The 17,466-nt window shown below is 38.0% G+C and overlaps 1 protein-coding gene across 7 annotated transcripts in view; it reads left to right on the top strand.

Moving 5' to 3' along the window:
- SCAF8 (SR-related CTD associated factor 8) overlaps window positions 1-17,466 on the top strand; it is a 165,305-nt gene that overhangs the window by 16,791 nt on the left and 131,048 nt on the right. For all 7 annotated transcript variants that reach the window (XM_083830964.1, XM_083830965.1, XM_083830968.1 and 4 more), the window contains exons 2-3: window positions 15,218-15,301; window positions 17,277-17,321. In XM_083830964.1, the coding sequence (XP_083687090.1) occupies window positions 15,218-15,301; window positions 17,277-17,321 (129 nt within the window). The remainder of the gene's footprint in view (window positions 1-15,217; window positions 15,302-17,276; window positions 17,322-17,466) is intronic.

The following is a 17,466-nucleotide window of genomic DNA, read 5'->3' as shown; positions in this document are numbered from 1 at the left end:
TAGGGGATTTATTAGTCACTTTTAAAAACAGAAATAGAATTGATTACATGTATCCTTTGCTTTCCATCCCAAGTATTCTATAGCTTCTTGAAAGTACAAAGTGCTTTCAAATGAATGCTGCTCATTCTAAACTGCTGCTTTAAAAATCTTGGACTTATAGAATGCTTTATAGAGCTCTCTTGGCAGATCACTTAGAAACTAGTAGGATAGATAGAAAATGCAATTGTAATGTTTTTGATACTGATGTGATTCAAGTTTTAAAAAGAGAAATAATCATGTTTATAAAGGTCTTTACATTTTCCAAAAACCAAGTCCGAAGAGCTTACAATATATTAAGCAGATTATTGAAAACTTATGGAAAGATCTGATCAAACAGAAGTTTTTCAGAATACTATATCTCCTATCCATATCAACAGGACAAAGCTGGTTTGTATGGAAAGGAATAGGTTGTTCTCTGAATCTACTGTAAATGGCAACTATAGGTTACATGTTGATTTTAAAGCTTGGTAACTAGATAAGCAGTAGTAGGTTACTTAATTTTCAGAAATGTGAAGTGGAACACTTAGCAGGAAAAGAGAAACACATGTATTTAACAAATGTGTTGGTTACAGAGAAATCCAAGCTGCTACAAAGCATGATAGTTTTTTATTACTATTTTGAATCATAAAGTTTTGTTAGGAATGCAGGGAATTTTAAGCCATACCTAAGGAGAAAGCTTTGAAATCAGTACAACAGGAGAACTTTTCTTGTAAGCCCTAAAAGCAGTTGGCAAAGAAAATACACAGCTCTTTGATTTTCAAAACATTTAGGATCTGTCCCTGTACTTTGTGTCTTAAAACTGTAGAGGTATGATTGTATTTAGACTTCTCAAAGGCACCTAACTTCATACTACACTCCTTTCTTCCAAATCAGCATGTTGCAGCAAGAACAGAGGGTCCTTCTCCAGCAAGGGCAGCCTGTGAGCTGGCCTCTGAAATCCTGCGGGCTGATGTTGTATCTGAAGATGACAGATTTTTCTGTTGGTGGCATAGAATTAGCTATAAATCATGCAAAAATGTTAATGGTGGAAATGAGCAGTGTGGCAGGAAGGACGAGGGAATTACAGAAAGTGAAATAGCCCTTTTATGTTCCCTGCTTTCTTATGCAATATGCTTTCGAGGGTCATGTGGACCTGTTGATCAATCATCTTTCTGTTGTTGGGAGCTTGGGCTTTGGTAAAGCACTTAGTCTTGCCTAGCTATTTTATGTGGCACATATATTTTTTTCTAAGCTTTTTTGTTCCCGTGCAACCAACATTTTCAGTTAGTACAACGAGAATAAGAGGAATTGTGTTTTATGGCTTGTTAAGATCTGGGGGCAAATAAAGAATGTTCTAGAGGCAATGGCCTCTATTCTGAACTAAACATCTATTTCTTAGTTGCAAGCAATTCAGGAGGCTAGACTGGAATCCAGGTTTCTTCAAACTGTAGTTTTAGGTTCATAGTCTATTCGTACAGAGCAGGTTATACCAATGGGACTTAGAAGCTTTCTTTGAAAGTAGTAAACAAGAGGATTTAAAGAAAATTGTAAATAGGCCGTAGGACGGCTTACAGCTCTAAAATATGAAAACTAAAATGGAATTTTGTCATTCGATCTCAAAATTGTTCAGGCTCGGTAAACTTGTTGTGCTTCCTCAAACTGAAATGGGTAGGAGAAGGATTAAACAAAGGCAGTGATAGTAATACCTGTCTTCATCACATGCTGAAGAGTTCTTGGCTGGAGTCTGGCTTGTTGGCTCTCCACTTTATTTTACTCAACTGTTTACACACCCTGTTAGGGTGAGTATGCAGATGTCTTCTGCAAACATAAACATGTGTGGAGAGTAGTATATAATACGACTGACATGTAGGGAGTAAGCTTTTTAAGCAAGTGTTCTCAGTTGCTTTTAAATATTTTATAAATCAATTAAGTGTAAAGGCAAAAGGAAAACACTGTGATATCAGGCATATTGAATGCTATTTTTGTGCTTTAATATAAATGACATCATGCACTTTAAATGTTTGAAAACAGCTGTGCTAGGATGGTTGCTGTTGAATTGCAACCCTGTCTTGTTCTGTGCTTTTCTAGTGTTGGTTTTTGGCATCTCATATTGTCTTTCACTGATTACTGGAAGAAAATATCTTTTAATTGTTCTCATTTCAAACTAAAATGTCATATGCAGAGTGGAGCACCTGTAATTCTGGTCATCTTACCTGCACATCTTTGATCTGTATTTTAAACTTTTTGTGCAGCTCACAGAAAATGTGCTAATTGGGTTCAAATAACAGTTCTCACTGGTAGGTCCTAGTCAGCTCCAATCAAAAATCTTATTCACTGAGGGATGCGCTTAAGTAACTTTTCTAGACAGTAAAATTGAGGAGAGCATAAAAAATGCAACATAATAAAACTTGTTGATTATATCTCATTTTTTAAAGCATTGACTGACAATACTCTTTTCTTGTTCTTTGCAGTGTGGTGATGTAGATATTTGGTAAGCAATTCAGTGACTATTTCTGTATATACAGTTGGATTTGATTTATTTCTAATGCTGTTGAAATGTGAAAAAAATAATTTGTTAATCTGTATTAGCCATGACTTTGAAGTATTTATTTTGTCTTCTCTACTTCAAAATTGCAAACATTTATTATTGTATATGATGTCTGCTTAGTGTTGTTTCCTGGTAGCAGCCAGGACCAAATGCTTGAGAGAAAAAGATATTTCAGTAGAGGTATGTGTAATTGATATCCAAGATATCAGTTCTGGACTTGATCTCACACTAGAGATTGGTCCGAGTCCTAAAGTATCGGTATCAAAACATTTATTCCCTTAGTTGCTGTAACGATGCTGTAACTAATGAGTTAGAGCGATGAATGTATGTTCCTTTAGATCAGGTCAGACCAGAGTTGTGTTTAGCTTTCAATGCTTCTGGTAGGAAGATCAGTCTTGTGTGGAAAAAGTTATCTCCTACCTGTTCTTTTCTTGCCTTTATAAGCTGTGACGAGAGCAAGAAAATGAATCTAATACTTATGAAGCTTTAAGAAAGTTAGCACTTTGTTCTGATTTTTATTCAAGATATCACTATAGTAGGGAAACAGCTGTTTGTTTCTCTTGTGTGTTGAATAGAAGTGATGAAAGATCTCTGAATGAAATGCTGGGCTTTGTAGAGGCATAGTATGCCAGTGCCTTCCGTGGAAGTGCAGTAAGTTGCTCAGTGGGCAATGGACCATAGGGGATGTAGTTCATTTCCATGATGCCTGGTCTTCATTTGAGAAACTCTAGATTGTAGCTTAGCAGCATATAGAATGTTGCCTTGTAAATTACAGCTTTTTACAGTAAAGGTCACTTTTAACAGATATTTATGATAAAATTAACTTTTTTAGCACATCTTGAATTACAATTCTGATATTATATGCATTACTGAACGATCAAAATTTGAAAAATCGCTGATGAATTCCTAGACTTTCAGTAATCCTTCTCTTGAAGGCCACTTCTATTAACATAATTAAAGTAAAAAAAAAAAAAAACAGAGCAGAAATTCAATGCTTTAACTAAAGTATCAACCTGATCTTTGTCTTTACCCCATTCACAACATATAATTTATACAGTTCATTAAATCTTTGAGCAAGCTCATGTGCTTTTTTTTTTACTTCAAAATTTGGAGATAAGACTACAATTTATATAAAAGGACATTGAGAAAGTAGAGTATTAGTAAGAGTTAGGACTTTACCACATTACATATGCTAGAATACTGGCTTTTACATAGTTTCTTATGTGTCAGTGTCATTGCCTTTTGCTGTTCAAAGCATTAAATTGTTATATCAGAGGCAGGAAAATACAAAATTGTGAATGTAATTGGTTTTACTTTTCGGCCTCTTCCTTCTCTGGATATGTTACTTAAATCTAGATTTTTGTGGTAGAATCTATGTAACTTTGTATTTGGAACCTGTTACTTCTGAAGAAGATGCATGAGGAAATTACACTATTTTTTTGTCCAACAAATGCATATAAAATCTTTCTGAGGACAATTTCCTATATATTCCTAGATTATATCTGTTGACTGCAAGGGAGACGCTGCTACAGGAGAAACAATTTTTAAAGATGTGATAGGAAAAGCTGACTCTTAAGGCTTCTTTTTTTAACCAGTGCAATAACAAGAGAAATATCAGTTGAAGGTAATGAGAAATAAGTAACAGAATTTGGATTTGTCTGAAACAGTTAAAATGAGGAAGAATTGGCGTGATTTTTTGAGGGAAAATGGTATGTCATGTATGTATGAGAATTCTTTCAGAAAATCTGCAAGTGTGTGGACAAGGGAGAACCAGGTGATGCTAATTACTGGAATTTCCAAAAGGTAGTTGGTAAGATCCATCCCCAGAAGTTTGAAAAGTTGAATTGCACGGAGAAAGAGCACATCTTTAAATTGTATAGATAACTGCTAAAAGGGGAAGTGGGAGAAAAGACTATATGTAGAAATAAATTCCTTTTCGATGATGGAATGTTTTGTGTATTTATGCTGGGAATCCATGCATTTCAGTATATTTATACATGCTGTGAAAAAGGGGTTAAACATTGGGGCAACCAGATTTGTCGGTTGTATTAAGTTATTTGGGATAGTGATAATGAAAGGGTAACCATGAAGGATGCAAAGTGATGTTGCCATACTGACTGTTAGATGGCAGACTGCAGTTGCAAATCTTGCAATTGAAATAAAAAGGCCTGTTAAAAGTTCAGTAGTAATCAAAACAACAAACAGGATCCCAGAAATTTTTAACAAAGAAATAGAGACTCATACTGCTGTTACATCTCTATTTTATGTCACGTGCAGTCTAGTTTCAACCTCATAAGAATGTTCTGCCAGAGCTACATACATAGAGAAGGGCAGAAAGTACAGTCAAAGCAATGAAACAGGTTTGTATGAGAAATTACTAAATATTAATACTCTTCTCAGGCTAGAACAGAGGTGACAGGAGGATGATGAGGCGGGTCTAGTTCCCATTCTTTTCTTTGCACTAGTGATGTGCATCAGTAAATAACATATTTTCTACTATACCCTAACTCAAAGAAAAGGAGAAGAGGTTACCAAAAAAGTCAAAACCCACAAAAACAGAACAGAAAAAAAAAGAGAGAGAGAAGGTAAAAAATAAATGAGAAGTGAGAAGAGTGTTAAGATTTAAAAACGAAAAAAAAAAAAAAGAACTGTAGAGGTATGATAGAGAAAGACCGGCAGCCCTGATCACCACCACCACTTCTTGGAAGGGTTCAAGTAGGTGTGGGTGCCTTGTGATGATGCTCAGCCCAGAGGCATGATCAGACAGACAGCTTCAAATGGCTGTCATGTCTGTTGTCAAGCTTCCCACTCCTCCTGGCACTTGAAATGGCCAAGTTGACTAGGACTCAGTGAGGGTTGACGAGAACATCCAAAGGCTTGGTGAGACTTTGGATGTGGAGGGTAATAAAAAAGGGAATGGAGAGTGTATCTGCAATTTCATGAGTTTCTGGAGGACTTGGAAAAGGAACCTGGCATACTGGATGTTTATATAGTGAAATATGCCTTCTCGCCATTGAAGGGGCATGATCATACGAGCTCACCTCTATGGGTCAAATCCTCCACTGAGAGTTTTCCAGCTTCCATTCCTGTTGAGCAGTAGACTTGGTTAACAGTATAAGCCACCACACTGGTGTTTTTTCCAACCTACTGTGGCATTGTCATGCTACTTAATGTTTTGGTGTGCCACAAGGCCAACAAGTTGGAGGAGTGAAGCAGTTGGATAGGGATGGTTTAGGAGGCATGATTAGGAGGTGAATTGGTTAGCTGTTACACAGTCTACTGAAGAGACTTGGGGAGGAATTAGTGATGGTTTTGGAAACATCATGCAGGTTTGACCCTGTGTGTGTCTCCGTTACATTTCTGTACTGTTGAGTTAGCATAAGAGCTTTTAAAATAGGGAAATATATTTTTACAATTAAGACGGGTTGACAAGACAGTCTTACAATAAAGCAAGAGCAAAACCACACCCTTTTAAGACCTACCAGTTACTATGATCAGCTTGAAGACTTACAGTGCTATCTGTCTGATAAGCTGTTATGTGCTTACATGGCCATTTGGCTGGCACCTGATTCTTACCTTGTCAGATTGTTACCCTGGGAATAGCTTTCATTGAGACAGATCAGTGTTTGGTGATAAGTGTATCTTTGCAGACTCATTTTGTCCCTAAGTGCCATTCGGATTTAAGCCTTCCCTTTAAAGTTTTTCCTGTGATTTATATTCGGTGGTTAATCAAATATGAAGACTTCTATCAAAGGTATATTGATTGTCCCCCAACTAATTATCAAAGTGGTGGTGTCAGGGCACGGCTAGATGGAATCATCATAAAGCCAGGCTGTAAAACAGCTTCCCCACACCTAAATTCTTTGCAAAGTGACCTGGTGTTTCCTTTAGCTATACATGGGTTGGGAAGATTAATGCTCACTTCTGTTTTGTAGTTTCCAATTTTGTTTGCAGTGTTTGGAGCTGAGCACTATTCAGTCATCTGGAATACTTCAGAGAGGCAGTCAGGTGTTTTATCCACAGCTTTCTAGAATAAACTAATACAACATTATTTTTTCATTGGCATTGCAATCAAATGTATACTAGCATTAAGTGCGCTAAGTTGAAAAATCATTGCCACTTTTTATAGTAACTTGAAAATAGTCTCTTTATTTTTCTCACAAAGAAAAATATTATTTCCCCAAAAAGTCATGTGGGAAAACTGCATTTAATGTTCTTCATAGCTTAATTCTCTAACCCTTGATGTGTTTTTTTGTTGTTGTTGTTTGTATGTTTGTTTTCTTTTTTTCAAAAATGGAGCCAATAGTTTGGAAATGGTTTGTTTTACCAGCACAGGTAGACTGCTCATGACTTGGCTCCAATTGTGTTAGCCAATTTTTTTTCCCCTCAAAAAAATGTGTAGAAGTTTCGTCTTTCTTCCTCGTTAGCACATGTTGTTTGGAAGACATTAGTTTTGCTTCCTTCAGCATCAGATGTTTCCTTCTGTGGCTCGGTTCATTTTGTGTATGATAGCGCTATCAACCTTTAGAGAGAGAATGTCTTACCTCTAGGTTTTTGACTAACGTGCCATAGTTCAGGAATGAACAGTAGAAAACAAAGCTTCGTATAATTTTGTCATAGGGTTTTGTAGACTTTTGTGAGGTTTTAGCCTTCCCATGTATTCAAATAAGTGGGGTTACTGAAGCAAAGGAAAAAATAATAATAATAATTAAAAAACAACAACAACCAAAAAAAAGGCATTCTCCCCAGGCATTATATTTGTGTTCGGGTGACTTTACTCAGGAGAGTCTTTTTCTGTCAGATTGAATCGTGGGTGAATACAGAACTCTTTGTCACGTTATGTTTTTCTGGGCAAATGGCAGAAGACTTTTCTTCTCCTCAGGTATTAAGGGAGCTGGGGAAAGAATATCAGTTTTGTTTGGATTATCACATTTATTTTTAGTTCCTGGTGCAAGAAAAAAGAAAAAGAAGTAAGCACAAGTATGCAAGTCCTTCCAACCGTGAAGTTACGAAAATAACTAGAAAAAACAGGTTTTGTTGGTGGTCAGATATCTATTAGTAGGGGTCGGATGCTTAAAGACATACTGATCATTTTTTTTAGTCTTTTTGGGCAAGTGTCTGGTATGGGTTGATGTTTATCCAGGAAAGTAGATAAATGACTAGTGAATGGATTTAGATTTTCTTCAAAATCACTGAACCATGTGGTAGCTCAACTGTTAAGCATATTTTTTGAAGTTTCCATTATGGTTTGTGTGTATACTTACTCCCATGCTTTCTTCTTTCAAGGTTGTATCGTAAACGTGACTAGCATGTTTCAAAAACTGAAACTTCTTGGTTTTGTCTGCCATGGAAAGTCTGTAGTATTTCACTTTTCACCCTCTGAAATGAGCTGTATTTCTCTTTTGGAGAAATACAGCTGCCTGACATGATAAGGCTCAAACTTCATTCAAGAGAGTTCTTTTTAACCAAGAGCTGTGTTTTATACTGGCATACAAATCGCTAGCTGTATTTTATACAGTTATTTAAAAGAGTGGGTGTGTTTCATTACGGTACCTGGGTGAAGACTATCAAGATGTTAGTAACTGTTAAGGGTGAGTCATGTCCCTCTGAGGCACACCAAAGCTCCCCTCCGAGGCAAGGAATTCTCTGAGGGAAACAAAATTGGCAATTGAGAGCCACCTTCACCAGCTTGGTTTTCACTTGGTCCCTGTTAATTTCATGTGGCGCACTCCTCGTCCCCCTCACCTTCCCCACAAGGCAGGGTTGCATTGGCACCTGCCATTTCCTTAGAAATCCTGTTTGAAGCCTCAAGAGTCCTAGCCACCCTTGTTCTTCGCTTGAAAGCTTCTCCGAACTTTTTACTATCCCTAATGATTTCCTGCCAGCCTTAGGGATTAGAGGGAAGGGCAGAAATTCCAGAAATATTGAAGATTGAGAGCACCCTGTAGGTTAGTACAGTGGCCAAAATAATGTTGCGGTTCTAAAAGTTGTGTTTACTACGGAGATTTTTCTGGTTTACTGTTGAGCTGTTGCTTTCAAAGAACAGTCTCTTGCATCAGCACATCTCATTCCTGAATGGCAATAGTCAGCTTCAAAGCCTGTGTCCACTACTTCGTGTGTGCTTGCGTTTCGTTTATTTGCCTTTTTATTGCTGGTATCACTGATGTTCCTTTGCAGCTTTTGCTAGTCAGACTTCATCTTTCCTGTCCAGAACACAGAGAACGCCACAGTCCCCAGCACAAATAGGACTCTGGGACTTCCTGCTGCTGTAAACAAAACGACTTATGGCTATAAATAAAATGATTTATTCAACGCACTTGTTGACTGTCTGTAAGGAGTAACTGGTCAGGCTGTTTGTCATGCTAGTGCATGTTTAGCAGACCTTAGGTTCTTGGGAGCCTTTTGTGAGAGATCTGTGATAAATGCCTTTTGGTACAACAGGTGGGCTGTGTCAGTGATTTCTCTGTGTGCTCATGGAGCATTCCAGAGAACAGCAATAGTTTGAGATGCGGCTTTTCTTTACAACAGCTATGTGAAATTATCTGTGCCAACTAGTTCTTTTCTTTCAAGTAATTTTTTTTTCCTGGTACAAACATTGAACCGAACTGATATGTTGTTTCCTAAATCTCCCCTTGAGCCCTTCTCAGAAATTCCTCTTGCTTCTCCTGTCTTTTAGCACAACAAAATTGAGCCTGATTGAAGTGAAAATTCAGGAATCACAGTTAGTAGTAGGTCTTTGATTCTTGAGTTCCTTCACAGTTTGGTTCTGGCAGTTCATTATTTTTCACTTTGCAAACTTGTTCTGTGCCACGTGAGGTGGTATGGGAAATCTCAAGAGTTTTTCTTCAGTGCATAGACATATAAACAGATGCAGAGGGTTGTTCTTCTGTTGGGTTTTGTCTCCAATGAGTCCTTTTGTATGCACTGATTGTCTTTTAGTCCTGGAGGACCCCACGGACAGGTCTGTTACTGTCTGCCTTTTGAAAAAGGCTTAGATGTTACACCTTTTCCATGTTGTTTCTCAGACTCGGTTGCTTTATTTTTTTATATTTTACTTTGCCAGCTACAGTGTATGGCCACTTTCTTTTTTTCTCCTTTTTGGATACCACTTCTGATTTTCAGTAGTATACCCACCATTTTGCTTCAGAGTGTTTCTCTGACTTTAACCACGTTGGCATTTTTTCCTAGTTTGTTTAAAGGCTTGTTTTACATGAGGGCAAGCGGTTACCTTCTGCCAGTGAGTATGAATGCCTTATAAAATCATAATCAGGAAATAATTGTAGTAAACTCTTCTGACTAAGCATTTGTACAAAAGGACATACAAGAAAAAAAATGAGCCAGACTATAAATGCAAGTTTTAAAAATAAAAATAGTACACATCATAGGATCACAGAATGGTTTGTGTTGGAAGGAACCTTGAAGCCCACCCAGTTCCAACCCCCCTGCCATGGGCAGGGACACCTCCCACCAGACCAGGCTGCCCAAAGCCCCATCCAGCCTGGCCTTGAGCACCTCCAGTGATGGGGCATCCACAGCTTCTCTGGGCAGCCTGTGCCAGGGCCTCACCGCCCTCTGATTTAAGAATTTCTTCCTAATGTCTAATCTAAACCTACCCTTTTTTAGTTTAAAGCCATTCCCCCTTGTCCTATCCCTACACTCCATGACAAAGAGTCCCTCCCCAGCTTTCCTGTGGGCCCCCTTTAGGTACTGGAAGGCCACTCTAAGGTCTCCCCAGAGCCTTCTCTTCTTCAGGCTGAACAACCCCAACTCCCCCAGACTGTCTTCACAGGACAGGTGCTGCAGCTTTTTGATCAACTTCGTGGCCCTTCTTTGGACTTGCTGTAAAACATGCACGTCCTTCTTGTGCTGGGGGCCCCAGAGCTAAATGCAGTGTTTCAGGTATAGTTTCACACGAGCAGAGCAGAGGGGGACAATCACCTCCCTCGCCCTGCTGGACACACTTCTTTAGATGTGGCCCAGGATATGTTTGGCTTTCTGGGCTGCAGGTGCACATTGCTGGCTCATGTTGAGCTTCTCATCAACCACCATCCCCAGGTCCTTCTCCTCAGGGCTGCTCTCAATCCATTCTCTGCCCAGCCTGCATTTGTGCTTGGGATTGCCCCGGCTCAGATGCAGGGCCTTGCACCTGGCGTTGTGGAACATCATGAGGTTCGCACAGGCCCCCTCTCAAGCCTGTCCAGGTCCCTCTGGATGGCATCCCTTTTCTCCAGCGTGTCAACCACACCACACAGCTTGGTGTTGTTGGGAAATTTGCTGAAGGTGCACTCGATCCCACTGTCCATGTCACCAACAAAGATTTTAAAAGAGCGCTGGTCCCAATACAGAATCACAGAACATTAGGGATTGGAAGGGACCTTGAAAGATCATCTAGTCCAATCCCCCTGCCGGAGCAGGAACACCTAGACCGTGTCACACAGGAACACATCCAGGCAGGTTTTGAATGTCTCCAGAGAAGGAGACTCCACAACCTCCTGGGCAGCCTGTTCCAGTGCTCTGTCACCCTCACCGTGGAAACGTTTCATCTCGTATTTGAGCGGAACTTCCTATGTTCCAGCTTGCACCCATTGCCCCTTGTCCTGTCATTGGATGTCACTGAGAAGAGCCTGGCTCTGTCCTCCTGACACTCGCCTTTTACATATTTGTAAGCATAATATGGTCACCCATCAGTCTTCTCTTCTCCAAGCTAAAGAGACCCAGCTCCCTCAGCCTTTCCTCATAAGGGAGATGCTCCACTCCCTTAATCATCCTTGTGGCTCTGCTCTGGACTCTCTCAAGCAGTTCCCTGTCCTTCTTGAACCGAGGGGCCCAGAACTGGACACAATATTGCAGATGCAGTCTCACCAGGGCAGAGTAGAAGGGGAGGAGAACCTCTTTCAACCTACTAACCACACCCCTTCTGATACACCCCAGGATGCTGACCCCTGAGGAACACCTCTCGTTACTGATCTCCACCTGGATATGGAGCTGTTGACAACAACTCTTTGAGTGCAAGCATCCAGCCAATTCCTTATCCACTAAGTGGTCCATCTGTAAAATCACTGTCTCTCCACCTTAGAGACAAGCATATCGTGTGGAACAGTGTCAAATGCTTTGCACGAGTCCAGGTAGATGAAGTCAGTTGCTCTTCCCCTATCCACCAGTGCTATAACCTCATAATAAAAGGCCACCAGATTTGTCAGGCATGATCTTCCCCTAGTGAAGCCATGTTGGCTGTTGCCAATCACCTCTCTATATATTTAACTCTATTTTCATATTTTACAATCCTGAATAGATGTGATTATTTTTCTTTAACTATATCTGAAGTATATTTGATTTGTTTATATGCCTGTTTTCTTATATATATATATATATATAAATATATATAAGTATAATAATAAAATCATATATGCTAGATGGAAAGAAGCAAAATTTCATTGCTAGAGATGCATTTAAGTCTTGCCTCTCAAACCAGCCTAGCAGTAGTACAAATGGAGAGGAGTTCCTGGCTGACAGTTAATAAACATAATGTATGAATTAGCTGAAGATGGAGCTAAGAACATGGGTGCTGTTAGTAGGTATTCAGGAAGGCACTTGTGCATGTTAGGGTGTCTGTATTTAGTGAAGTGTGGTTTGGGTCTGCTTGCATTTGGATTAAACCACGCTGCGGGTGTCCGTGTCTTATGTAACTCAATTCAGCACAAGCAGAAGATTGAATTTAATTTTAAGAAACGACATATTTCTTAATTTCATAAGTGAAACTTGATTTTTTTTTTCAAAAGTCTTCCATTAAGTGTTGCAATATTCAAATAGGTATTTCACACAGGGCCCTCACATTGTCCCATGCAGTATTACAGATGTTGCTCCTTCATAGTTCTTTTGCCATGCACTGATGGTCCTAAATCACTGTATTCCAAGTGAATGTTGTTTTCAAAATAAGTGTTTATAGGAAATAAAAGCTTCTTAAAGACTATTAAGGAAAAATATTCAGAAGAATTAAAACCTGGAACAGGTGCATCTATTGTCCAAAAAGCCTTTGTCTAAAGAAGTGTCCTCTTAATTTTGCTGTTTTGTTTGTTTGTTTTTAATGGCAGATCATTTAAACCAGAAAATATAAGGCTGCATTTGGCTCTCTGCTAGCTGAAATATAATCCTGTTGTTTTGAGGCGTATTCTGAATATGTGGTACTAAGGCACACAGCTGATGCTTCAGAGTCAGTTGTGACTGATGTGTGTCTCCCAGCAGTTTTGTAGCATTCTTGATGCTTTGAACTGCCCCATCCATCCATCCATCCATTTCTTTTTCTGAGGATTTCAAAGCTGATGGACTGGTCAATGTGCTCACAGCACGTGGACGTGAGTCAGTGGCTCTGCTTCCTTGTAGCTGCGTGTATCTGTGGTAGGGAGCTACTGTTCCTATCTTCTGTTGGTCAGTATTTGGATTGGCAAGGCAGCTTCCTGAGTCTAGGCTGATTTCATTCTTGCTCACATATCTGTGAATGGCTTTTGCTAGTATTTTGAGTTTTGAGAATGCTGACTAGGAATGCACAAACTAAGGCATGCTGCGTTAAAGTAAGCAAAATGTTTCTGGCACTGTAGTGGCCCCAGAAATAGTTTAGCTGTAGTTGCGTATCATCTAGCTAAGCCACTGTGTAGGACCAAATGACCTGCAGTCTGGTAAATCACCTGCGAGCAACTGAAAATTAAGTGAAAGCTGAGCACTGAACTGTAAGACAAAGAAGAAACAAATTGGAGACTTCTGATTCTCTGCCTCTTCTGTCCCTATTCCCAATACCTGCTGAGAGCATTTACATATTTGAATTCTAGAAGGCTAATGCTTTATTTATTTATTTTGAGAAGCATATAAGTATTTCAGAATATTTTGCAACAGCAAGTAGGGTTAGTGAGAGGTAGTAACAGTTGTTTAAAAAGTGGATGTCTAGCTGTGAACTAGTTTTCACAGTTTTAATTGGAATTCTTTCAGGCTAAAAAACTTCCACTTATGCAAGGGCAACCGATTTTTTTCCAATTTGTCTTTTGACAGCTATGCAAAGTTTTAGCTAAAGCTGTTTCTGACAGGAAAGGAGAGAAAAGCATCTCATGTTTGCAGTGAGAACAAATCCTTCTCTCTTGAGAACTTCCTGTTAACTTCAGAGCAGTAAGTTATTATAAGCAGCTTGGGGAGCATGACCTATATTTACGATTGTCTAATCCTTTCCACTGTGTGATCCTGTTTACTCTTGCGTTTTACTTTGCGAAACGCAAACCACTGTGAATTATGTTTCCTCAGCGAGTTGTTTGCTTAAGATTGAATGAATCTTAGGAAGCTAAAGATATAAATACATTGTATTGCTCGGGGTGTGTAGTAGGAGAGGAGGGTGATCTTTTGACTTTGTTTCAAGGATGATTTTATGCAATAAACTCCAGTTCTTCTTGCCTTTAGGGAGGAAATAAAAATATTTGTATGGGTGGCTATTCCCATTATTAGGGCTCTATTTGCAAGCTAGTGTGCTTCTAAACATACACATTTTAAACAAAAATACAGGGTAAGCTAAGTCAAGAACATCCTTAAACTTGTTAGACATTGTTGTCGTTTTGCCTGTGGATGCAGCAAATACCGGATAGTACGGTATTTGTTCACATCTAGGTTTGAAGGAGTAAAGAGCAGCATTTTTTTTTTCCAAAGCAATATTTTGTGAATAATCAGTGGATTTCACAGCAAGTAAAGAGCCTTGGATGATGGATTTCTGACTCAGTGTGAAGGAAGGAGTTGCTTCCAATTGCCAGCTATCAGTCATAGCTGTGAAGTTAGTTTGTGTACAGTTCCCAGTATGTAGCAAATTTCTGATGAATATGTGTCATGCTGGATTGCTTCTGGCAGGAGATATATGTGCAAGTAAAAAGAATGAAGTTATTACTGCATCTTTGGAGGGGGTGAGAGGAGTTCCAAAACAACTTGTATACTGTCTGTCTTTTAGTTTTTAGATAATACGAAGTTACAAATCTGTCTTAAAATTGAGAACCCAGATGGACTTTGTTTTAAGGATTTGTAGTACTTTGGATATGTTATTTGTTTTTGTTAAGGCAGTAAATGAAGTAAGTGTCTGCTTTTTGCAAATGCGTTGATTTAAGTAGCAAAAGTGGTACATGTTTGTTTTCATTGGGCTGAAAGTTTTCGTTTTATGGAAAATAAGATTGGTTTCAGCAGGCAAGTGAAGATGAATATAAACATATTTGGTTAAGCATCTGTTTTGCTTCCATCGAGTGTGCATGTATTTTTTTTATTATATTTTTTTGCCCTAGAAAGGAAAACTTGATGAGAGCTATCATGTTTGCATATCCCATGCATTTCCATTATATTGTCACTTGTGGGTGTCTGCTGTATGTAGTGCTAATAAAACCAGGTATACAGTGACTATTGCAAAGAAAAACCTGTTATCTTATAAGCATTTTGGATGTTGCGTTATATTTCATTGGGCCTTTTTATTTCTTCTCAAGTGGGGGACGGCTTTTCTTCCATAATGCATGCTTGAAATCAGATCAAAATCAAAAGTGGCATTTCCTTGTGGTAAAAATACTGTATTTTTATACTTTCTACAATTCCAGAAAATATTTTGATCACTTTGTTTTCTGCCTTTTTTTTTTTTTTTTGCAGTTGTACTCGCTAAATGATTATAAGCCACCCATTTCTAAAGCTAAAATGACACAGATCACCAAGGCAGCAATCAAGGCGATAAAGGTAAGGACTTGGCTAACTTCTTTTAATTCCCTTTCCATTACTCATCTTTCACAAAATGCCTGAATAGCTTAAAGAACTTACTGCTGAACTTTTTCTCCGTTTTTCTGTGTACAGTTTCCAAGGTATGACCAAATATGATAGTGATGGGATTTTCAAAGGTGCAATAGAGGGCTTAATTTGCTGTCTGACTTTTGTTGTTTGGTTGGCATGTGAGAAAGAGTTGTGCCAACTTGACTCTTTGATCTGATCTGAAAGAGGGGCTTCTTTCTGTAGTTTAAAAAGGAAACACTAAAATTACCTGAGAACAACTAAATAATTATGAAAATACGAAGTTTTTTTCTGTTTTTTCTTCAGAAAAAGTAAGATAGGTGTGCCTTTGAATCAATGTAATTGTATAAGTTTTATTTAATTTTCATAAATTCCGTAGCAAACCTTTTCAGATGTGTTGTTCATAGATTTTATTTTTGATGTTGCTTGGATATAAGTCGTTTGTAAGCTTTAGCATTAGGACACTAACTAAAGACTTATCTTGCCACAAAGTAAAACTAATTGCCAAACAGCAACGAAGCAACAGAAAACAGCACTGAAAAATGATGGAGGAAAGAAGTATGTCATTAGTGTTAAGCGTTAGAACAGATGGACATTAAGTGAAAGTTTGAGAGATGAAAAAGAGGATAAGATAAAAGCAAAACAGACATGAACTTATGCTCTTCCTTTCTACATTCATCTGCTCAGAAGCTAGGTATGTTTTCAGATAGTAGCATCTGCATTGGAGTTCTCTATAATTCCAATAGGACAAATTAGTGATAGAAGAATGAAACTCACTGTTTTTTAAGAAACAGAAGTCAGCGTAAGTTAGAGACCATGTGTTGCAGTGTAATGAAAATGCTTAAATCTTGTACTGAACTTAAATAGTAACTGATAATAAATAGTTCTGTAAATTAAACAAACGATACCGGAATCTTGTACAATGTATTTCTCCTGGGAACCTTAAAATGTATATACGTATGTCTGTTTTTAAAGTTTCACTATATATTTTCACTGTTGAGTAAACTGAACCTCAAAGACTTTAACCTGCTAAAGTTTTAAAAGTTCTAATCCTAGTTTTCCCAATATTATCTTGTAGCTATCAGTTCAGTATCTAATCTTACAACCTTAGGATATTTAATGCTAGAGCGGTGTATCAGGAGATGAATATAAGTTCAGTAAGTGGGAGTGATGTATTTTATTGCACAGATTTTTTTTTGTAGTTCTTAGAGCTACTCCTAGTGTATACTCCAACTGTATACTATGTATGGAGTTGTTACTTTCTTGTTAGAACAGTCAGTTTCCATATGCTACTGTTGAGACAAAAGAGGATGTAAAGTAACTGCTGCATTTGGTGCCTCCCTGTATTTGTGAGATATGTGTTTCAGTGCATCTTATGAGATACTGGAATAGTGTAGCTCAGGCTTCCACATTTATCATCTCAGTAACAACGTTTAATTTTGTAGAGCATTTATTGAGATGATGTAGAGCTATTGCAATGATATGCAATATGTTTAAAAAAAAAAAACAACAAAAATAAAAACACACCATAGGACAAGTCTAACATCCGCTAAGTACTTTTTCTTTATACTCAAGTTTTTAGATTATTAAAGCAAATATATGTAAAATAAGTGAGGTACAGAAAAATGCTGTACTTGGCAACATTGCACTAACATCTTCAGACATGTGCAGTATGTTTTTCAGGAAGCAATTACATTCTTCTTACTAAATAAAAAAATGTTATTTAAAAAAAGAACAAGTGAGATTAACTTTTCCTTATGCTGTTAAATCTTCTAAGGAAAACAGCATATTCAGCTGTAGGTGTTGGATTGCTGGTTAATTAACCAAAGTTTGTAATTGTACCTTTACGGTCCATATTGCAAGACTTGAACAAGTGTATGCATCTTAAGATTTTCTCCTGTATTGAAATACTATCTTTGTTTTCCAGTTCTACAAGCACGTTGTACAGAGTGTTGAGAAATTCATTCAAAAGGTAAGTCAGTAACAGGTATTTCATGTTAGCACAGAGAAAAGCTTCCTCATTTTGTATTATACAGAATATTCAAGACCATCAAGTTTTATGTATACATATGAACTAGCGTTTTTATCACACAACAGTTTATTTCAGTTTTCAGTTG

This window comes from Anser anser (assembly GCF_964211835.1).
Source record: "Anser anser genome assembly, chromosome: 3".
NCBI lineage: Eukaryota > Metazoa > Chordata > Aves > Anseriformes > Anatidae > Anser > Anser anser.
Note: the sequence above shows the minus strand (reverse complement) of the source record. Positions and strands in the feature narration are given on the sequence as shown.